Consider the following 24387-nt stretch of genomic DNA (forward strand, 5'->3'; position numbering starts at 1 on the left):
GGGATTTTTCAGAAGGATATGCAGAGCGGGTGGTGATCCACACAGTCAGGAGCAGCACAAGATTTGGTCGATTTTTCCACATTTTACAGTTTTCCTTAGTTATTAAAACAATATACCTATCATAATATTTTTCAGAGAAGAGAAGCGTGAACATTTCACGGAAGATACTGTAGGAAGTCAAACAAGTTTAAATGTATGCTACAGGTTTGGAGTAAATGATGACAGAATTGTCAGTTATTGGGATCTTTTAGCGTTATGTTTTTGCTCTTTTGCGTCTCTTGTTTTTGGCCACAGTATAACTTTCATACAAACCAAGAAAATGATATCCAACACAGTTTCAAGACTGACTTGTTCATTCCCTCGGCCCTGTCCAACAAGAACTGAAGAAAATTCTGCAACTTTTAGATTTTCCCAACCAAATCTCCACTGGCCTCACTTTTTGCCACTCATGGGCCCAGTGAAGGCCTGGTGTGCATCCGAAATTGTTCTTACAAAGCCATATAAATAGGAAAAAGGAATGTTTCTTTGACTTCTTGTGGTGTGACATTAATTTTCTTCCCCCTGCACTTCCAAGGCAATTAGCTTTGAAGTTTTTCAGAAGCTATTCTTGTCCAAGTCGATAGCTAGCGTGGAGAATAAGAATTTAAGCAGGTCCGCTGGGGGAGGCTAGATAAACATATCAACAGAAGGACGAGAATGGAGTAGGGGGGTGAAAGGAGGGGAAAAAAAGAGCAAAAGAAATATAATTACTCCAACTGTTCGCCTGTATGCTTGGCCTTCATTACCGGGCATCAGTTTCATGCTAAATTCACTTCCTAGCAATTTGCCTCTGAGCCAAAGCACAAGCACAAGACAGTGTAAACAAAAACTCTATTGACAACTTGGGCAAAACGCCACAGCGGAAAACATGGTGAACGAGCAGAGAGAGCTGAATGGATATCCAGTAATGCATTCAGCTTGCACTAACTTAAATAGTTTACAGATCACAGCTAAACAGCTAGTCACTGAAAATAAATGTAGATATAGGAACTGCTGACATTGTTATTTTGTGTGAAATGGCTATTTTGGTGCTTGTCAAAGCGTAACAACATTTATGTGAGATTAAGAAGCTGAGTAGAATGTTATACACAAAGATGTGGAATTTTATATGCAACAATTGCTGTAAACAAGATTTTAACATTTTCTATGCGATCTAATATTGCACTCACCAGTAGAGTCTATGTGATTGCAAGTATATTTGAGATTTTATGTAATACAACTGGATATTGGGGCATATTGTATTAAATCACAAATTAAATCTCATTAATAAGACAATGGTTTCTCAAAGAGAGCAATGATAGATGGAGAGCCAACTGAGGTAACACTTTATAATAACTACAGGGCATAACGTATTTGTAAAGCATTAGTTTATAGTTAGTTGATCATGTACTAAATATTGTTCCTACATGATTAATACATTAATAGATATCATCAGTATGTAATTGGCAACTGAGATTCATCCTCCGCCACCATGAGGACTTAAGAGTGCACAGGGAATTGGGCATTCCAAATTGGGGAGAAAAAAAAAAAAATAAAATTTTGATCTATTACTCTGAAAAGTTAGTTATAAAATGTTAGTAGTATACATTACTATAATTATAGTAAAGGTATCATTATTATAGGAGTACAGTTATTATAAAGTGATACCCACATTTTCGACTGAGAAGATGACATGTCTCCTGTGTAAGTTTAGAAGTTTAGAATACAATTTTCCTCTGGGACATTTTGATGACCACAATGATGCACTGAAAGATATGTTATATGAACCTACCATTAATTATTCCCATTTTAAAATACATTGAAATCCGACAAGGTACAAAAAAAGGCACAAACATGCACAAATTTAAAACATTTATTGCAGTAGCAGTATTGTAACAAGGAGTAACTGTTTAAATATCTATGATGGCAAATGTCCCCACAACCAACAAACATACTCACACCACCCTTGTATCTTTTCATATCTTTTTTTATATCCTTTTTTGTACTTTAAATATTGTGATAAAACATAAAGGTGCTATACAAAGTGAATGACCTCACAGCATTATCAATTAATAATCATAAACTGAATGAAAAAAAGGTGAAACTAAGTCATTACAAAGCTATTTTGTCCTTTAAGCATGCGGTTTCATTGTTTGAACTGGCTGCCATGCCATGTGACAAGAAGGGATAAAAGAAAGGCCTAAACATTTAAAGGAAAAAAAATAAATAAACTAAATTTTCAGTCTTTAAATTATGCACATGCTCATTTGGATCATGTTCTGTTCTGTTTTTTTTTTTTGTTGTTTTTTTTAAAAATCTTTTTCCGAGTTTGGACAGTTTATTTTTATATTTTATATTTTTTTGTCTGGAATGACTGTGTATATTGGCACCTGACAAACATTTAATGTGTTCGGCACTCAGCAACTAGGGAATGCCGTTTCATTGCCAGATATAGTTTTTCGGAAATCCTTCTGGATCGGTAAAATACGTAGTATATGTCATGGAGACACTGACATGAAAACTACACACACTTCTCTTGCATCATGAAAACCGTGGGCATACAAGATATATCATGAAAAAAAAAAAATCTTTGAGTTTGCAAATACTACTCTCAATTAAAGAACAATTTCAATGAAATGTACAATAATGACATATTTAAATTAGAGGTTGAGAATTTACAAATCTATTGCTGTTGAATTGTAACATTTCATTGAATGAATTGTTTTTTCTTCTTCTTTTTCTTTTTTTTTTTTTTTTGTTGAGGAAAAGACATCAAGCGTTCTGTGTCAGTGAGTAGAAATTGAGCATTTACATCAATAATACAAAATAGCTTTGAAAAAATAAGTTCGCCAGATTTTTGCATTAGTAAATGCAAAAAACTGGGAAATTGTGCAATGTCATGACTGATTGACAATATCATCTGCAATTCATCTGTTATTTTTCCATCATAGGGGGTGTGGGTGTGTGTTCATGTGTGTACATGTGTGTGTGTGACTTTATGGGGGAAATTCACTGAGAATTTATTGCGCCTGCTGATAGCGTTGTTTATTTGCATGAGCTGTCTGCATTGTTTTAGCGCCCGGTTCACAACAAAAAGTAGTTAACATCTTAGAAATGCTAAAAAATATCAGTTGAAGAGGATGCAGCAGACTACTGCAATCTGGTATACTTTACTAAGAGAGTACAGCTCCACCACTGTGATCCAGGCACCTAAATCAACTATTTAATATGGAGAAAGTGCACACAACTACATCACACATCTGGATATATGCCATGTTATAACACTCTTCTTTATCATTTAATAATATTTTATTGCAGTGATCACTAGAAAATGTAAAACATACCTTTTGTTTGCCACAGGTGGTAATAGTGCTATGTTAACTGCATTCATTTTCATAAAAAAAGGAGACATGATGGCATTGAAAATAATGGCAATTACTTCAATTAAATACTAAAGTTGCAGCGCTTCTCCAGGGCATTTAGTGTCTGCTTAAACTGGATAGTGTGGTTCGAAAATAAGTCCTGAACAACAGTGGAAATAGCATGCTCTAAAGTGCCGCAACCGCTTAGTGAATTTGCCCCACTGTGTGTTTTCGTGTATGTTTGCTTTCCAACTCTAGACTGCGGCCCCCTGATCCAGAAGACAAAGGTAAATGACAAAAGCAATAAAAACAATGTCTCCTGTACAATGAATGATAAAAGACAACTGTCCTGATCAAGGATCTATTCCATGAGATTATTACAAGTACATAAAATCGGTTAGTATTAAGTCCTATTTACAAACACTTCAACGATGACAGACTAAACAAGATTTACACTAACAGTGTTATTAGCACAATGCTTTCTCAATTGTAAATTCCATTTGTCTCGGATGGTGTAGATTAATATAGTTCCCAAAACAGCTAAAAAATAACCATGTCACAATATTTGTATGTATTGATCAGCTGTTATATTGTTTTTCTTTTTTCCCCTTTTTTTTAAGAACTGTGATACATAGAGCACAGTTTTGTTTATCTCAAACTTTTTTTTTTTTTTTTTTTTTTGCAGTCTCTGTTCAAGACAAATACTTTTAATGTGAATTTGGAGAAAACCATGGGAGTTTTAGGGCAGCTATAAATCTGCTAAAAAAAAATCTCAGCAGAGGGCTGTCGGCAAGTTGGATTGGCATAGTATACTGTTCAGCATAAGCAATAAAGTCTACAGTCAACTCCATACACGTGACTATCACACTGCATTAGCATCAATCTAAGTAAAAGAGAAAAAACAGTAAGGACCAAATGGACTAAAGCTCTCAAATGTTGCTTGGGTGATCGTAAAGAAGAGACAAACAAAAACAAAAGCTCTTAAAGCTGCTGTTCTTTTGGACTGTCTGGGCCAGAGGTGGGCTGGTATGGTTTCAGGCTGGCTAACGGGATGTCAGCCATGTGACCGCCGCCAGCACTGCCAAAATGTCCTTCCGAGCTTCCAAAGGTCTTCCTATCCCCAAATTGCTCCTGGCTTCCACGCTCGCCTTTCCAGCTACGGGTCAGGGTGTGGCCATTGAGCAATCTCTCTTTGGCCCACTCCTTCTGGTTGTTGAAAGAGGAAACAGGGGACTTGGGTGAAGGGTACGACATCAGGCTTGGTGGCATCCAGCAGTTGTCGGAGTGTCCCAACACCAGACACTCTTGGGTGCACATCTCTGTGGCCTCCACTAAACCTCTTGGTCCTAAAGGTCCATCTGTGGAAACAAAAGGAAAAAAAAATATGTAGAACTATACGACAAGTTCATAACTTTCATAGCACAGACCATTGACACTGTGTGACGTGTTGAATAGTGTAGCGAGAAAAGGGCAGGGAATAGGCCTTAGTCAGGATAGACACCATATTTACTGTGAGGGATAAATGCACAGTCCATTCAATAGGCTGTTTCTGTTTTAAAGACCCCATGAAATCAGAATTGGAGTTCTGCGGCTTTTAATCCACATATAATAGCTTTTAAACAACCTACTGTACTGTATATGCTAGTGCACTCCTACAAGTTGACAAAGTTAACTTTCAGCAGATATACACATTCAATTTTTGCATACATGACACAGATTTTCATCCAATTTTTCCAGGGCATTTAGCGCATCCTTAAACTTGATTGCATGTGGTTCATAAATACATGAAAATTTAAAAAAAAAAATTGGCTCAACAACAACAGTATTAAGATAAATAGCTTTTTCTCAAAAAATTGCATATTTCCACAATTTGTACTTAAAATGCATTAATGTGTGCACCACAAAAATTTAAATAACAGGATGAACTCAAAGTAATGCTAACAATGAACAAATAATTATGAGCTGTGTCTCATAATTAAGCAAACCTTACTTAACGTATTTTACTACAAACCACGTGAAACGTAAGAAGGCTCGAGAACGCCATTTTGAGAAGCACGGTGACAATGGTGGAATCTTTATCAGGTAAGCTGTCTTTAAATGAATTATATAAAATATTGGAATTTGTCTTTTGAACAAGAGTGTTTCATAAGCGTGAATATCGAGTTTGCATGTCTAAGTATTACATACTGTAGCATTGAGGGAGGGAGGTCACAAGAGCAGGATCTAAATGCAGCTTAGTTTAATAATAATAAAACCAAATACAAAGCAGGATAATGCTGAAACAAGGCAAGACAGGAAACCAGGAATTGAAACAAAAGGTAAACAAAGAGGACTAGAACCAGAGCATGAACTGGATAGAAACATTAACAACCTACAAAGGTGAACAGAAAACAGGGCATTATATACATGTGGGATAAGTAGGTAAATGACACACAGGTGAAAACAGTAGGGACAGCTGGTAGCAATCAGGGCACGGAATTATGGTAAATGTAGTCCAGGGGGAAACAGATGACAGAGGCAAAACACAGGGTAAACAACAGAGAATCAAAACATAAACAGTAAGTGCAGTGAGTTTGCACGTATTTTTGAGTGTTTCTGTGCATCGTGTTTGCATGTGCTTAATGTGCGTCAACTTTTCACATATGCACAAACAATTCATGATTAAATCCATCGACTCTGCAAGTAAGTTTGAGTTTTTCTTAACGTAGGGTATGTACATGCACCATGTTGACACGTAAGCCTGCGTATTTAACAGGCAGCATATGTGCATCCATCGAGTTGCATGGATGCATGAGTATTTTATAATTATATGGGCATCCTTCGAGTTGCATATATGCGCAATTATTTTAGAAATATGTGCGCATGCATCAAGTTTACGTTTGAATGGGAATTTTCTAATTTAAGTATACTGTATGTGCGTCGATCCAGTTTTTGCATATTGGTGAGAGGGAGTGGCTGGTCACTTTTTACCTCCACAGATTACGTAAGTACGTTTTTCTTAAGTATAGGCTATGTGCATGCTCCATGTATTTCACAAGTGATCATCCATCGAGTGACATTAATGCAAGAGTATTTTCTAAGTACCTGGTATATGTGCATCCATGGGGTTGCTGGCATACGTGTGAAACTGTGCATCGAGTTTCATGTTTTCGTGAGCCATTTTTCCGTATGCGTGAGTAGGTAAGATGGTTAGTTGTCACTTTTTACTTAAGTGAAAATTTTTCAGGGTAAATTTATGTTTTTTTAAAAATAAGCTCCTGCATATGCAACATATTTCTAGTGTCCCCATAATTCAAATCGCTTAAAAAAATACTAATACTAATATTTTTTTGAAAATGTAAAAATGCAGAAAGTTTTTTGTGAGGGTTAGGTTTAGAGGTAGGGTATAGTTGTTTGTTTTTGAAAGCAGTAGTTTAACACATGCATGGGTTTTTCAATTTTTTTCTCTTTAACAACTTTATTAACATGTGAATATCCATCTTTCCATATAGCAGCAAGACAAGTTGTGCAGCAACCTTTGGGAAGAAAAGTATTCAGAGTTAACAATTCCAAATATATACAATACTGGTCAAAAGTTTTGAAACACTTATTCATTCTTTATTATAAATGTATTTTCACATTTTAGAATAATAGTAAAGTCATCAAAACTATGGAATAACATAAATGGAACTATGGGAATTATGTTGTGACTAAACAAAATCCAAAATAAATCAAAACTGTGTTATATTTTAGCATCTTCAAAGTAGTCACCCTTTGCCTAGAATTTGCAGACATGTACTCTTGACATTATCTCAACCAACTTCTTGAGGTATCACCCTGGGATGCTTTTTAAACAGTATTAAAGGAGTTCCCATCTATGTTGGGCACTTATTGGCTGATTTTCTTTATTATTTTGTCCAAGTCATCAATTTAAAAAAAAAAAAAAAAAGAAAAAAAAAAAAATTGTAATTACATTTTAGTTTTGCAATTAAATAAATTAATATGGTGGCACAAATATATTTTTGTCTACAAAACTAATTTCAAACATTTAAGCATACGCCTTCAGATCAAAAGATTTTTAAGATAATGAGAAACATTTCAGTCAAAATATATATATATAATTTTACAGTTGCCTATTAATTGTGTTCTGACATTTTCAGCTTACTGGACAGTTTGTCTGCTTTGAAGACAGTAGAAGAACATAGCTGTTCTGATTCTGTTTCCACCTCCACTGAAAAGTTCTGCACTATTAAGCTTTTAATAAGACTTGTAATTTCTCTGTTTGTTTGTTTTTCTTTCTGCTTTTAGTGCCCAATGATTTGGATGGACACTGGTTGCAGACTGTTAGGATATGCTCAACTGTGCCATATTAAAAGGAATGGGTAAATACAATGTAGACTCAATTGACAGCATTTTTAGTATAATGTTGATTACCACAAAAATCTCCGCTTGACAAGTTATCATGGTTACATTAAGTAACTTAAAATGGAAGTCAATGGGGCCAGTTCATAAACTTTAAAGTACTCAAAATTATAGTCCAAAGATATAAACAATATGCATGTTAACATGATATTAGTGTGATAACATCACTTTCTAACCTTTTTGGTTGTAGTTATATGCAATATTACAACTTGAATGTCATGCTGTAATAGTAATCTGGTTAGTGATAACATGTTAACACATAATGTTTACATTTAGGGGCCGTTTACACGACAAACTTTTTCAACTAAAAATGGAAAACTTTATGCATTTTGGCTGTTCGTTTACATGACAACGGCGTTTTGGGGCCTGAAAACGCAAACTTTTGAAAACGGGTTTCAAAGTGTAAGTTATCATCTCCGTGTAAACATACAAAAATGTTAATTTGCGAAAATGACGACGTCATGCGCACGTGTATTATGTGTTCAGTCTATAGGCATGCGTGTGAGTACTTCAATGGCGGACTACAGGATTGTGTTTGTGCTGCTCAAGATTTTGTCAAGACAAAATTGCTCTATGCTTTCGCCATCTTCATTGTTTGTATTCACCGCTCTGTGGAAGAATGCTTATGTGCGCAGGCACGTAATGTTTTTTTACAAAGTGACATCAAAACTACTGGCCTGGCATGCATAATACAGCGTTTTTAATCGTTTTCGTGGATCCGTGTGGACGGGGATCGTTTTGACAATGTTGTCATCTGTATGCGAAACTTTTCAAAAACGCAAAGGAAATACTTTTCCATTTTTAGTACATTGTTGTCGTGTAAAGGTACCCTTAGTGTCAATACTTTTGAAACAGTGTGTATTTTAATGTTTATTGACAGGCAACATTCACTTCCATTGTGCGTGCCTTACTGTAACCACAATGATTTAAGTAAATTATGATTTAAGTAAATAATTTTCTGTGGTAGTCAACATTGTCACAAATGCTGTCAACTGGGCCTAATGTGTACTGAATCAAACATTCAAAGGATGTTCATGAGAAAACATTTTGTGTTCTTAATTTTGGAGATGCAGTAATCAGGGTGGCAGTGGAATAAAACAAGTGAATTTTGTGAAATGTGTGAGTGTTTTGTGTTTTTTTTTTTTTTTTTTTTTTTTAATACTTTAATCTGTTTCCCATACTGTTCATGTTGCACATTGCTATACTTAAAAAAAATTAAAAAAAATAAAGAACATGTTAATGTTTTAACAGTCTTTGTGGTGTTTATTTAAGTACTTGTTCTGGATGATTGCAAAGAGAAGATCAGTATATTTGTAGGTTTTAAAAAATATCAATCTAATTCTATGTTGGTTCAACATGATGAATTAACCTTGGTAATGTAAATTATCTGTATTTGAAAAGCTTAAAAAGTACTTGCTATTATTTGCAAGTACTTTTTATATGCAATTATCTAATCAGCCAATCATGTGGCAGCAGTACAGTGCATAAAATCATGCAAACACTGGTCAGGAGCTTCAGTTAATGATCTCAGTGATTTGGACCGTGGCATGATTGTTGGTGCCAGATGTGCTGGTTTGAGTATTTCTGTAACTGCTGATCTCCTGGGATTTTCACACACAACAGTCTCTAGAATTTACTCCGAATGATGCCAAAAAAAAAAAAAAAAACATCCATTGAGCGGCAGTTCTGTGGATGGAAATGCCTTGTTGATGTGAGAGGTCAACAGAGAATGGCAAGACTGGTTAGAACTGACAAAGTATACAGTAACTGAGATAACTACACTGTACAAGTGTAGTGAGAAGACTAGCATCTCAGAATGCTATTCTGAGCTGTTTTGGTGGCATGAGGGGGACCTACACAATATTAGGCAGGTGGTTGTAATGTTGTGGCTGATCGGTGTATATATGTATGTATGGGTTTTCTAGTTAAATTTAGTTTAAATATTACTTTGAAACAACTTGCCATTATTTGTTAAATCTGTTGGTGTGACTTAATTTTTTAAGTAAAGTAAGTTGAATGATCTCAAACATTTATGGATATCTAACAAAGGTTTTCTTTGACTTAAAGTTGACTTAAAATGACTTTAAGTTGAATTTGCTTAAAAAACGTGATGCAAAAATGCTACATATATATTTTAAGTAAATCCAACTCATATTTTTTTCAGTGTAAGGTCTTTGCACTGAAATTCCACCTACTAAAGTTGTGCATCTGTTTAGTGAATTTGCCCCACTGTTTCTCGCACTACGCAGGCTTTCATCAAATCAAAAGCTCTCTAGAATCAAAATATCCCTTTTCCTGCAACTGACAATTAGGTTGCAAATGCAGTTTAAAAGAAAAGGGACAAATCCTTCAATGAGACCTGCTCAAACGTCCTGTTTCAATAGCAAATACGTTAACACTAGGTCGACCAATATTTGGTTTTACCGATGCCGATTACTAAAGTGTTGGGAAAATTCGATAAATTATTAATTAGCCTATAGTTTTTAAAAACAAATTATCTAATGTGTTTAAAAAATTGCCTTAATTTGTCCTTACTATCAGTTGATTATTGCAGAAAACCGATAGTTCTATAAGCAGCTATTAGTGACGATTAATCGGCAAAAACAATTAATTGGTTGACTTCTTGTCAACACAGGACATAAAACTGCGTCAAAAGAAAAAAAAAATCAATATTTTGTCAATATTTAGAAACCCAGGTTTTCCATTTTGTTTGTTACCTGGATTTTTTTTGTTGGGAAAGACGTGTTCCCTATCGGTCACTCACTCGACGTTGTGTCGATGTAATGACACTAGGGGTCACTCTTCTTCTGCTTTTTTTAAAAAAAGGCCAATGAGAACTGGTGAGTGGAATTTGGCGAGTGGGTGCACTTGTGTCTGCAGAGCGCCGCCACCTGGCGCGGGCGCCCGAGGCTCCCGTCCAGGGCCTGTAGGTTTACGTCATCCCTGACGACTTGCCTGCGGTGCCGCTGGACAAGCTGCCTCCGCCCTGCACGCCATGGCTCTCCTGCAAGTACACCAATTTGCATGCCACTCCCCTGGACATACGGGTATAAAAGGAGCTGGTATGCAACCACTCATTCAGATTTTCTCTTCGGAGCCAAGCGGTTGTATTCAGTGCACTGAATTCAATTCCCTTCAAAGATGCACCTTAAAACTGCTGGATTTACGGTGCATTTCAGCGGCTTCTACCCCTCTGCACCCATGGAGTGCAGAGAATGCCCCTGGGCGCTTCGGCAGAGTGAAAATAAGAGAGTATATTCTAAAATAGTATATTTTCATTCACAAAAAGAGTGGCACACATGGAACGTCTTTTTAAAGATGCCTTTCCGTTTGTGTGTTATTCCTGGTTGCGGTCGTTATCTCTCTGCTTCTGACGGCCACGATCGCTGTCTTACCTGTCTGGGCACTGCCCACGTGGAGACATCTTTCATGGATGAGTCATGTCCTCATTGCGAGAACATGACCATGGCAACGTTGTTGTCGTAGTGTTCACCCTAGTGGCTCCCCACACCGGTCCTTCAACCTATGGTTTGAGGCCGCGTCGGTTAGCACAGGGGGCGATTTGGGGACATCAGTGGGACCACCTCCACCGGGTATCCCCCCACGGACCTCCCGTTACCCAGCATGCTCGCTTGCCCCGATCGGGCTCTCGCACGAGACCTCCGGAGCTCCGGAAGACGATGAGTTAGAGCGCAGCATTGGAGAGCGGGCTCGTCCAGTCTGACGCAGAGGCTTCGGCTGGGCTTCCTCCTTTGGGAACGGTCACCCAGTTTCACGCCGACGCGGAAATGATGGACATGCTTTCCCGGGCGGCTGCGAGCATTGGGCTAGAGTGGAAGCCTTCACTCTCCCCTGAACCCTCATGGCTCAACGATGGGTTCCTAGGCTCAGGGCGCCACCCACGTTCACGCCCCGCCCCGGTCCCTTTCTTTCCGGACGTGCATGAGGAGCTGACAAGATCGTGGGATGCACCTTTTATTGCCCGGTCCCTGTCTTTCAGCTCCCCCACTCTCACTACTCTTGATGGTGGAGCGTCCAGGGGGTATTCGGTGATACCCCAGGTGGATAAGGCGCTCGTGGTGAACTTGTGTCTGCAGAGTGCCCCCACCTGGTGCGGGCACCCGAGGCTCCCATCCAGGGCCTGTAGGTTTACGTCGTCCCTGACGACTGTGGCCTGCGGTGCCACTGGACAAGCAGCCTCTGCCCTGCACGCCATGGCTCTCCTGCAAGTACACCAAGCCAAGGCACTAAAAGAACTGCACGAGGGTAGTTCTGAACCGGGATTAATGCAGGAACTGCGCTCGGCGACCCACCTTGCTCTCCGGGCGACAAAGGTCACAGTGTGGTCTCTCAGGCAGGCGATGTCCACCCTGGTAGTCCAGGAGCACCACCTTTGGCTCAACTTGGTCGAGATGGGAGAGGCGGAGAAGGCACGGTTCCTTGACGCCCCCATTTCCCAGGTTGGCCTGTTTAGCAATGCCGTCGAGGACTTTGCCCAGCAGTTCTCAGCGGTAAAGAAGCAGATGGAGGCCTTACAACATATCCTGCCCCGGCGCAGCTTAAGACCCCACACCCTGTCTGCTCGTCGCAAAGGGCATCCTCCTGCAGCAACAACACCGGCTCCACCGAAGCCCACCCCCGTGGCCCAGCTCCAGCATGGAAGCAAACGCCACCCGTCTCGCATCAAGGAGGACGTGGAGCAGGTCGTCCTAGTAGCAACCTACTGGCCCACCCAGAAGTGGTTCTCGGATCTCACGCTCCTCACGACAGCCCCCACCCCGGCGAATTCCCCTGAGGAAGGACCTTCTTTCTCAGGGACGGGGCACCATCTGGCACCCATGACCAGACCTCTGGAATCTCCATGTCTGGCCCCTGGACGGGACGCAGAAGACCTAAGTGGCCTACCACCCATGGTGGTAGACACGATCACTCAGGCTAGGGCACCCTCTATGAGGTGCCTGTATGCCTTGAAGTGGCGTCTGTTCGCTAAGTGGTGTTCTTCCTGACGCGAAGACCCCCAGAGATGTGCAGTCGGATCGGTGCTTTCCTTCCTACAGGAGAGGCTGGAGGTACAGCTGTCCCCCTCCACCCTGAAGGTGTATGTAGCCGCTATTTCAGCTCATCATGATTCAGTAGATGGTAAGTACTTGGGGAAGCACGACTTGATCATCAGGTTCCTGAGAGGCACTAGGAGGTTGAATCCCTCCAGACCACGCCACTTCCCCTCATGGGACCTCTCTGTAGTCCTTCGGGGTCTACAGGGAGCTCCCTTTGAGCCCTTGAAGTCAGCTGAGCTTAAGGCACTCACTTTGAAGACTGTCCTCCTGACTGCTCTCACTTCCATCAAAAGGGTAGGGGACCTGCAGGCGTTCTCTGTCAGCGAAACGTGCCTTGGGGTTTGGTCCGGGCTACTCTCACGTGATGCCGAGACCCTGACCGGGCTATGTGCCCAAGGTTCCCACGACCCCGTTTAGGGATCAGGTGGTGAACCTGCAAATGCTGCCCCAGGAGGAGGCAGACCCAGGAGTGTGGCGGCCTCCTGGGCCCTGGCCAGTGGCGCCTCTTTGGCAGACATCTGCAGAGCAGCGGGCTGGGCAACACCTAACACCTTTGCGAGGTTCTACAATCTCAGGGTTGAACCGGTCTTGTCCCATGTGTTGGCAGGCATGAGCAGGTAAGTTCCGGGACAGCTGGCCGGGTGTACCACTTGCGCATTGCACCCTTCCCCTCCCTTGAGGTGAAGACGTGCACTCTTGACTCCCAGTCGTGTTCACAGACTGTGATCCCTGGATGACTTTCCTTCTTAGCCCTCTGGCAGTTGAGTTTGCGGAGAAACTTGCTGCCGGCCCAGTACGTGTGCTAATGAGCCCCTGTACTGAGGTAGGTGCTCCACATGTGCTCGTTCCCCGAAGGCGACCCCATGTGATATCTTCCGCAAAATCGTTTCCCTGTTGGCAAACTGCGTCTTCCTTGGGCAGAGGCCCCTCTGCCCCCGGTCGCCATGCTCTGTAGAAACTCCTCCCCCTTAGGGTAGGACCTACCATGGGACCTCTCCACATGACATACTTCCAACAAGACTTCGGTAAGACCATGTGATGTATTCTACTCAAAATACCTCCCCCCCCCCCTTTATGGGCGGGGTGTGGTCCTCCCCTTAGGAGGGACACCCCCAACACAGACATTTATGGATCCCAGTCAGTTAACAAATTCCACTCTTTTTGGGGAGAAAAGAGAGGGAAAGAGGCCTCGGCTGGGCTAGCCTGTCCCTATTGTTGGGCAGTCGACTTGTTCCTGAAGGAACGTTCGACGCTCATAAGAGCGTTGGGGGAGGTTACGTGACGGCCTGGTGTGCTGGCTACGAGGCACACAGCGGTCTGCCCGTCACACACCACCAGTTCATGTAACACAGTTCAGATAGTTTTGGCATTTTGTATAGGGACCCCTAGTGTCACTACATCGACACAACGTCGAGTGAGTGACAGATAGGAAACATCCTGGTTACTTTCGTAACCTCTATTCCCTGATGGAGGGAACGAGATGTTGTGTCCTTCTTGCCACAATGCTGAACTACCCGCTGAAATGGCCGGGACCTGGTCTCGGCTCCACAGCACAAAACCTGAATGAGTGTTGAATACCAGCTCCTTTTATACCCGTATGTCCAGGGGAGTGGCATGCAAATTCCACTCGCCAATTCTCATTGGCCTTTTTTCAAAAAAGCATCAGTTGACTGATCAACAGCAAAGTATACAATGTAACAACCCATTAACAAACTGTATGTCATTCTCTCAAAGCCTTGTTTTCAATCATGTTATATAAAATATGTTGTCTACCTTGACTAAGGTCCGTAATGTCACAAAAATAAATATTTAAGAATAGATTACGATTGGGCATTCAAACTGACATCAATTTGCAGCATCAAAACGACCTGAAGTCATTCATTTTCAAAGAGAGTTGGCGATTTCTGCCGATATGCAACAGCGACTGTTGGTTTTGCCAAAAAAAAAAAATCTGTTTGCCGACTACAAATTGGAGTCTACTGTAGATAATGATCTGCTGCCTCATACAGCTGGATACAGTGATTGAGTAGGAATGCCTGCTAGTGACCAACAGGACAGAGACTTAGCGACCTCCTGCGACTTGATTGCTGTTGGTTTAAACACCACCTGAGAGCTCACATGGAGCATGCAGAACTTGTAGTTGCATAAGACACTTAAAACAGAAAGATAACTATGCAGAATATATTTGACTTTTGAATGGAGTGAATTATAAACTGACATTCCACCACATCAGGACAGAAAATGCAAAGGAATTGATGTGTTATCATCGGCTCAACTGCATTGTCAAATATAATCAAGAAGATAATGAAGATAATCCACAAGGAGTCATTTAGAATTCATAACATGCCACTCTATATATCTATTTAATCCTTCTCGCACAAAAATAAAGATAAAACGGGTATGTTTTAACTATTCTTGACTTGGCTTAAAAAATATATTTTAAGATATTGTAACATCAGTAAAGCTTTATTAAAGTTTGATGCAAGTTTGTGTGTTACTCTTAGCAAGTCCTTGCCAGCAAATGCCTAATGTTGAGAGGAAACAAAGAAAAACAAATGGGAGGAGAAAATATACAGATTTATGTACAGATTTCAACATGGGTATAGATTTGGGTATGGATGGTAGGGATGTTCTAAAGTACAATAAAATTGAGTGGTGACAGTTTGTTTTTAGTAAAAATCATAAAACTTAAGTGAATTGTTTGCATTGATTTATTCAGTTTACAAAAGGGAGTAACCCAATACTTTTTGTACTACACTGTGTAGGCGAAAACACAGTGCATCCATTTAATTTGATTGATTTTATAATGTCACTATCAATGTTTAAACCAAACCTACACCCTTGGTTTTATACCATTTCACTGACTGTCTTGGGCTGTTATCACAGACTGTTCTCAGTCCAGCTCTAAAAAGCTTCTCTCTGCCTCCAGCTGTTAAGTGATAAAAATTGGGCTAAAATTGATTTGAAAGCAGCTTGAATTACTAAATATAAAATGTGTGAGATTAACTCGAGCACCTCATCTCTTCACAGAAGAGCTCTAGTTCAAACAGCTGTGTTTAGCGACAGACTGAATATCCCTTCATTTCCTTATGTCACTCACATCTGTCACCAAAACAAATCAAACAAAAAGCATCCCGAATATAAACCTATATTAAACACGCCATTGCGACCTGCATTCAAGCACAACGGCCTCATAATACAGTAATATAATATTGTTCTGTTGAAAACACTTTCATTTTAACAACACTCCGAGAATAGCGGGCACAAGGCATCTATTATTCATACCATTCATGTAATACAATATTGTTTGGAGCAGTAGAATTTAAATTTTGCCTTTAATTTCCACCTTAACAACGAACATTTCCTACAACTAACAAAGGTTTTGAAATATGCATCATAGAGGGAGATCAGGCATCACTTATTTCTATTCGTGAGAACTCTGAACTGTGCAGTAGGCCTATATATGAAAGACGGCCACATGTCGACTCCGTAGCCAGACACAGCCGATGAATAAATAAAACAGGGAAAAGATGAGCATTTGATGAGGGAACAAAAGCCTAAGTGTTATGTCACTGCATAATTGGTGTGATAATCCACAAGCGACTGCCAGATTTGCTGGAGGAAATGGAACGATCCTTCAAGCAAGATATATTTATGGCATCACTTTAAAATACATTGTGACAATGAACAGATGACTTAAAGCGGCAAACATCAACATAATCAGAACATAGCAAGACACAGCAGAATAAAATGTTTTTCTTGTATTAGTCTTTTTTTCTTAATGTAAGAAAACATGCTAACAGCCTCTCAATAGCTCAACTCGCTGTAAATTAATTGCAAAGTCTCTGAGTAGGTATGGGAATTGTAAGGAACTTCTACTTAACAATTCTGGTTCCTTAATGATTACACAAATTATCCTTTACTAATATATTAATTGTATTATTAGAATATTAAATAATGTTTAAAAAAAATACAATTTATTAAGTCTGGTTCCTTAACAATTCCATTGACTTGCAGTTCAGTAAGGTTTATAAGAACTGTTCTTACCGTTTCAGTGAGCGAATGAGTCGTTCGTCCAATTAAACATGATTTATAGACTGCCTGTGAGCTGTTTTGACCAATGTGTTTAAAAGAACTAGCTCAAAAGAGTCCTTTCCTCACGAATCGAGTACACTAGCCATGCTGTGACATTGCGTTGCACTCACAGCTAAAACATACAGGAAATATGCAGGAAATACCGTCAGAGTGTTCCATCTGCAAGTATCTTACCTAATATTCAAAACTGGGGGAGGAAAAGTCAAAGTCAGAGTTTAAGAATCTTTCACTTACTGTTTTTTTTTTTCTTTTTTCTTTTTTTTTCTTTAAAATATGTTAATGGTTTAAACCTAAACATAAAAAAATAACAATTAAAAAATTAAAAATATATATTTTTGATTCCCAACCCCACCCTTGAGTTATCCTTCTCCTATGGCAGATCCATTTCTCTGTTATCATCAGGCTAATAGCATGGGCCATTTGGTGATTCAGTGTCCCATAAGCCAGTGTTACATCGGCCCTCATTCCTCATCAGGACTCTAGCTTTCCTGAACGAGAGCCAGGAATCGATATTTTCATCACTTCGATGTTTGTATGTGTGTGTGCAATGCAAATACCACCAGAAGTCAGACTTACATCCATAATGTGTGAGAAAATTAGGAATAAAGCACCAACAAACACATACTCAACCAATGATAATGAATCTCTTATGCACAGTGACGTTCAGAGATTTTGCAACTTTTTTCACAAGACGCACGTATTATCTGTGCCATTTATAGCACCAAGCCCTCTTTGCGTGTGAATTTAAATATTTATCCCTGGAGGGAGACCTATCACTACAGTGTGTTATCGAAGGAAAATAAACTGATGAAAAAACGAACAGCCTCTCACACAGTGCACAACATTCAGACATGTGTGTTTATTTCGATGCGATGGCGATATTGAAAAGTAGTCTGATATATTTATGTTGCTGCTATGTAATTTTCAGACCACTGCAGGAATTTTTTATCTTCTAGATGGAGTCGGAAAGCTGTAATTGCTTTGACTTACAATGCTTTAATAAGAAAACATCACACGTCAGCTCTGATCAGGGGCGGATTATGACTAGCAAGGGCCCCGGGGCCAATTTTCTTTTAGGACCCCCCCCGGTCCAATTATCGTAGAGATCTACGCACTACATTTTCATTGATTTAAGTCTTTTAATACCTGTTCTGTTACTTACAGTCAGATTAATTCAAACACACAACATGGATGTGGTAAAGAAACCACTCAACTGAAGCATGAGCCACTGTTCTTAAAGAGACAGTACGTTTGTCATACATAATGTAAATTCTATGTAAATACTACAAATTATGCATACAAAATGCATATATTTAAAGGGGCCCTATTAATTATGAAATATTTTAACTTCATCAAACACTTTAAATATTGATGAATTTAACAAATACAGTAGGCTCCTACAGTATCTATGCAAGGGTTTGGTGAAATTCGGCAAAGAGTTCAGGCAGTTCTGGCTTGTGCTGCTATATCTTTTCTAACTCATCTGAATGATGGGGTGCATTCCTATTTCCTTCAAAGACTTTATCCTCCATTGTGAGAGCTTTGAAAGGCTAAAAGTCTTGGGGCTCAAAAATAGTGGTCATTTGGTCATTTTTGGGGAAATTCTGTTTGGAACAACCCTACAGCTTGGCAACCGTTATTATTCTTCCATCGAAAAGCCCTGTTAAGGTATCATTTAAGCCTTTTCAAAGTGTCCAAAAATCCCCTAGACTACATTACATTGACAGAATATTTAAATGAGCTACATGTCTGATTTGGAATGTTCGTAATTTCAAACTTCAGCTGTCAAAACTTTCACACAAGCCCTTTAAAGGTGCTGTAAGCAATTTTAGCGTTCTAAAACATTCATGTGACTGAGCCGCTGAATAAGCCATGCCCCCTCATTCCAAAACCCCTCCCTCCAAAGATAATTTTGAATCCAAAACCGAACAAAATAGCAGCATTGTTTGTTCCTGTGGCTGTCAGATTTAACAATGGCACAACAGCACCATTGACTGACAAACATTATGAATCATGATCCGCTTCAAATACAACACTATAAGAACGAGCAAAATGATTGATAGGTGAAAAGCATCAATGTCCACGGTTCACAAACCCATTTTTGTTTGCTGTTTACAAAGTGTACAGCTGCCAGAGAGACTAGCGAGATATCTCATGACACTTATTTCATTAATATCTTTAAGGGAGTAGGAAAATTGTTTGCATACTTTTCAATAAATAAAAAAAAATAAAAAAAATTGCTTACAGCACTTTTAATCTGCTTCAAGGTGCTCTCTTCTCTCTTTCTTTCTTTCTTTCTTTTCTGTTAAACCTGTAAAAAAAAATTACTTCAAGCATTTAAAACTATTTTAAACTTTCAGACAAGGTTTTGTCCAACCAACATTATAGTTTGTCTCAACAAACTTTATGTATCTAGATTAATCAGTACTTTTGAACCACACAAAGTAAAATATCAGTATTTTCTTTTTTCCCAACCACCTAACCCAAGATATTTTTTGCAATGTAGGGCAAACCTGCAGTTGTAGCAATGAAGAGTATAATAAATGTTTTTGTTTGACAGCCCTTTTATACAAAGAATCAAGCGTAACCATATAAAGCCTAACATATGAAATGATAGTCAGAACATTATTTTTTTTTAAACCTGTTTAAAACTATTTTTCTCTAAACAATGACATTTAAAGCACATGTTGCTTGAATTCAATAAACACCAATACTGAATATCAGTAAAAATCTAAATGTTATTGTTAATTTCACTTAATCAAAATCAGCAAAGATTTCACATAAAAAAGACACATGCATTAAAATATGAAGGTAGCTATTTTGGAAATTATTTTACAAGGTCTTCTACTTACAGAAGAGCATGGAAAATTTCACCAGGTAGCATTACAAGATTAAAGAGTGGCTCAAAAAATTTAATTAGAAACAGGAAGGCAAAAAGGTCTTATAAGATGGCTGGGGGCCCTCATAGTCACAGGGCCCTGTTGAGGGGGCCTTGTATAAGCTGTGGGGCCCACATATTTAAGCATATACAAACATTTGTTTTCAAAGTTGATGGGCCATGAGACCTTGCAGCCTAGGGCCCCCCTGGGCCCCTGGTAGTCAAGGGCCCCACGGCACTGGCTTCACTGGCCCGATCCGTAATTCACCTATGGCTCTGGTGCAGCATTGAAGTGAACTACGAAAGGGAACATTGCCACGCCCTCAAAAAGGTAAAGAAACAGTACCAAGTTCTGGTTGTGGTCAACCTGGTCTCATAGAATCACATTACCATACATATATTTTTTACATAATGTTATTATAATAATTATAATCACTGAAAACAGTAGTTCAAAAACCCCAAATGGGTGACCCATTTAAAAGAGCTGTATTTTTAAATAAAAGTGAAATTGTTTCCTTCTCTGAAGAGTGTTTCTTCCTCCTTGTCTCTCTTTTCCTCCATTTTCTGTGGTGCACAAGGCTTGTCTGTCAAAAATCAACAAATCCCCTTCAAATTCACCATAAAGTTACTGTGATTTGAAACCTTCACACACATAATGCACTGTTACAAGAGGAAATGTGGGGCAAGTTCAAACAGAGTCACACATGCTCCCTACCTCTTCACTCATTCTCTCGTTCTCTATACCCTCCCTCTTTCCAATCTCATTTGTGAAATTCATTTTGCTGTCACCGTGACTCAGTCTCTAATTCATCGCTTATGATTCCTCATGTCAGTCCCATAATGCCGTGTTCCTGTGCGTCCTCAGAGGCCATTAGAAGAGTGATGGGGAAGGACTGGGTCTCAGACGGGACCTGTGAGGAAGGGCTCTCTTAGGCTTAGGCACTAATCCAAAACCTAGTGGGCTGCCTACCTAGACAATATTCTAAGTAGGGTGGCCAGATGTCCCTTTTTTCCCAGGACAGTCCCAAATTTGAGCACTTTTTCTAGTGTCCCAACTTATTCTGAATTTTTTTTTGTTTTGTCCCATATTTCTACTCTCCTAACATTTCTCTATTGCCTATGCGACTTTCTCAGTCACGTGAGGATTGTAATCAAAGGTAGCCAAGGATAAGACTTGTAAAACCAATAAAATCACACCGTGTTATTTGAAATACATGATTGGATTAAACTATCCAATCACAATCCCCTATCAATAGACGTCCAGTTAGTGAACTGATTGAAGAGTCTGTTTGAAAGAGCACACAGATGAAATTCTGGCTGGAAAAATGTCAAGGAAGCGTGCATGTATATTTAATGAGGATCTTCAAAAAGAGTTTAAATTTCTAAAAAAGGAGTCACAGACAGAGCCTAGTAAAGTGATGTGTGAGATTTGTGGAGCTCGCTTTTCCATTGCCCATGGAGGCCGCACCGACATCGCACTGCATGTTCATACAAAAAAGCATGTGGATGCTGCTAAAAGTAAGTTTGCCACACCAAGTGTTAGCGATTTTTTTGTAAGTTCCGAATCTGACAAGGTGAACGCAAGTGAAGGACTTTTTGCTTTTCATCATTCTGTTGTGCACGGCCATAGCTTTGCATATTTATGACCTGAGAAAAATCTTGCAGCCCAGGCTGGAGGAATCATTCATACCCTCTGACATTAAAAAGCAGTTGGATGCCCTGGTTGAAGCTGGTGACATGGGAGCAGATGATGTCTTTTGTGCAGTGAGACACTTTTATTCAGCATTGGTGGATTACCTCCAAAATTGGAGCCTCTCATTGGAGAACACAGAAAAACTTGTGTGGGCCCTACTGAGAGACATCCCAGAGTGGAAAGACATTCAGAGCAGCCACGAACACTTCTACTCCAGAATCCCCTCTCTCAGTTTGATTGACAAAACCACACTCTTTGATGAGTTGGCTTGTGTGAAAAACATTGTCACTCGTTGCATCACTGGAAGTGGAACATGAACAAGATGGTCATGTCTGAGAGATGGACAGATGTTTTTCGTGTGCTGGAGAGCAAGACCATAAACTTCGGAGTCTTATCCAAGGTTGTGGTGTTTGTTCCCTATCTTTATATCTTCGGTCGATATCGGTCGATGTTTACTGAGCTGACTGTTCATTCACCTCTGCTGGATCTGACGGCGCATTTCAGCGGCTTCTCCCTCCTCTGCATTGGTGCACTGCAGAGAACGCCCCTGGGCGCTTCGGCAGAAATAAGAGAGTATATTTCTCTAAAAGAGCATGGAACGTCTTTTTAAAGACGCGTCTTTTTAAAGATGCCTTTCTGTTTGTGTGTTATTCCTGGTTGCGGTCATTATCTCTCAACTTCTGATGGTCACAATCACTGTCTTTCGTGTCTGGGCGCGACCCAAGTGGAGACAGAATTCGTGGATGGATCATGTACTCATTGCGAGAACATGACCATGGCAACGTTGCAGTCGCGGCTTGCCTTTGTAAGAAAGCAAGCCACCCCAGCTGCCTTGGTCCTTCTACCTATGGGTATGAGGCCAGTGTTTTAATTATAATTTTCTTTATTTATCACACATTATACATTTGCACATATACAGTGAAATTCTTCTTTTTCACATATCCCAGCTAGGCTGGGGTCAGAGTGCAGGGTCAGCCATGATACGGCACCCCTGGAGCAGATAGGGTCAAGGGCCTTGCTCAAGGGCCCAACAGTGGCATTTTGGTGGTGCTGGGGCTTGAACCCCCGACCTTCAGTAACCCAGAGTCTTAACCGCTGAGCCACCACTGCCCCAGTGGTGTGGCTAGCACTGGGTGTGATTTGGGGACCCCAATAGGACCACCTCCGTCGGGTATCCCCCCACGGATCTCGCATTCCCCAGCATGCTTGTCCACCCCGATCGGAGTTCAACCTCTTGTTCGGAGCCCGCGAAGCTGATGAGCTCTCGAGTGCAGCATTGGAGAGCGGGCTCGTCCAGTCGGATGCGGAAGCTCAGCTGGGCTCCCCCCCCTCAGGTACGGTCGCCCAGTCGCAGGCTGACGCGGAAATGATGGACATGCTTTCCCGGGCAGCCGCGAGCGTCGGGCTAGTGTGGAACCCTCCGATCTCCCCTGAAACCTCGCGGATCGATGATTGGTTCCTTCCGCTTACAGCAACGCCCCAGTTCCTGGTGGATTCCCCCAGTGGATAAGGCGCTCGCCGTGCACCTATGCCCGCAGAGCACCACCACCTGGCGTGGGCGCCCAAAGCTCCTGTCCAAGACCTGTAGGTTTACGTCGTTCCTGACGGCCGAGGCCTATAGTGCTGCTGGACAAGCTGCCTCCGCCCTGCATGCCGTGGTTCTCCTGCAAGTCCACAAAGCGCTAAAGGAACTGCACGAGGGTAGTTCCACCCCGGGATTGATGCAGGAGATGTGCTCGGTGACCGGCCTCGCTCTCCGGGCGACGAAGGTCATGTCGCGGTCTCTCGGGCGGGTGATGTCCACCTTGGTGGTCCAGGAGCACCACCTTTGGCTCAAACTGGTCGAGATGGGAGAGGCCGACAAGGCACGGTTCCTTGCTGCCCCCATTTCCCAGGTTGGCCTATTCGGCGACACCGTCGAGGACTTTGCCCAGCAGTTCTCGACAGTGAAGCAGCAGACGGAGGCTATCTGGCACATCCTGCCCCAGTGTGGCTTAAGATCCCGCGCCCCGCCTGCTCGTTGCCAAAGGCGTCCCACTGCAGTGACTGCGCCGGCTCCACCGCAGCCCGCCCCTTCAGCCAGGCCCTGGCGTGGAGCCCACCTCAGTAAGCAGACACCACTCGTCTCACGGCCTGCCGCAAAGAACCCGTGAAAGGCTTCGAAGCGCCCCTGAGACGGGCAACCCAGGGACGACGAAACCCACTGCTTTGGAGCTGGTTAACAGACCACTCTATCCCCCGGTGGAGGGCCAGGAGGAGAATCTTCTGTTGCCATTTCATTTAATTTCGCCGCATGCCCAAGTGGCTGCAGTACCCAACAGTTCAGCAAAAGAGCGGTTTCCTTGTTCCCTGGGTCACATACCCAGTGTGAACGGCCATCATCATGACCACCGTCCACCATTCCATTTTGGCAGGTTTGGCGCTCCAGCAGCGGTCTCCCCGCCTCTGCGTGCCGAGCTGTGGCACAAATCCGCCCCTGATGTGACAGTCTCCACGGGTCATGAGGACAGGCCTCTTCCTCCTCCGTCACAGGCTGTTCTGGGGGTGGTCACAAGGAGCCAGGTAAGTGCTTTGATGTCCCTGAACTCAGCACGGCCACAACACGGCGTGGCTCTTCAGGCTCCGCCCCACCGTGAGGCCCCACCCGCCGGTACGTCCGACGACGTACAAACACTTCTAGATGTTGACCCACCCTTGGTCCCCCTTGCCCGGAACTTGGATGCGTGGCTTGTGCTTTCCAATCCGTCGTGATGGCTGATCCGGACCATCCAACTGGGCTACACGATTCAGTTTGCCAGGCGTCCACCCAGGTTCAGCGGTATGCACTTCACCTTGGTGAAGGGTGAGAATGCTGCTACCTTGCACGTGGAGATCACTACCCTC

At 41.4% G+C, this 24387-nt stretch overlaps 1 protein-coding gene across 1 annotated transcript in view; it reads right to left on the reverse strand.

Annotated features, from left to right (window-relative positions):
* Nucleotides 1-1883: 1883 nt before the first annotated feature.
* Nucleotides 1884-24387, reverse strand: part of LOC127449207 (protocadherin-9-like) — a 525519-nt gene continuing 503015 nt past the window's right edge. The window contains exon 5 of the mRNA XM_051712477.1: nt 1884-4738. Within this exon, the coding sequence (XP_051568437.1) occupies nt 4362-4738 (377 nt within the window). The 3' untranslated portion in view covers nt 1884-4361. The remainder of the gene's footprint in view (nt 4739-24387) is intronic.

This window comes from Myxocyprinus asiaticus, chromosome 12 (assembly GCF_019703515.2).
Source record: "Myxocyprinus asiaticus isolate MX2 ecotype Aquarium Trade chromosome 12, UBuf_Myxa_2, whole genome shotgun sequence".
NCBI classification, from domain to species: Eukaryota; Metazoa; Chordata; class Actinopteri; order Cypriniformes; family Catostomidae; genus Myxocyprinus; species Myxocyprinus asiaticus.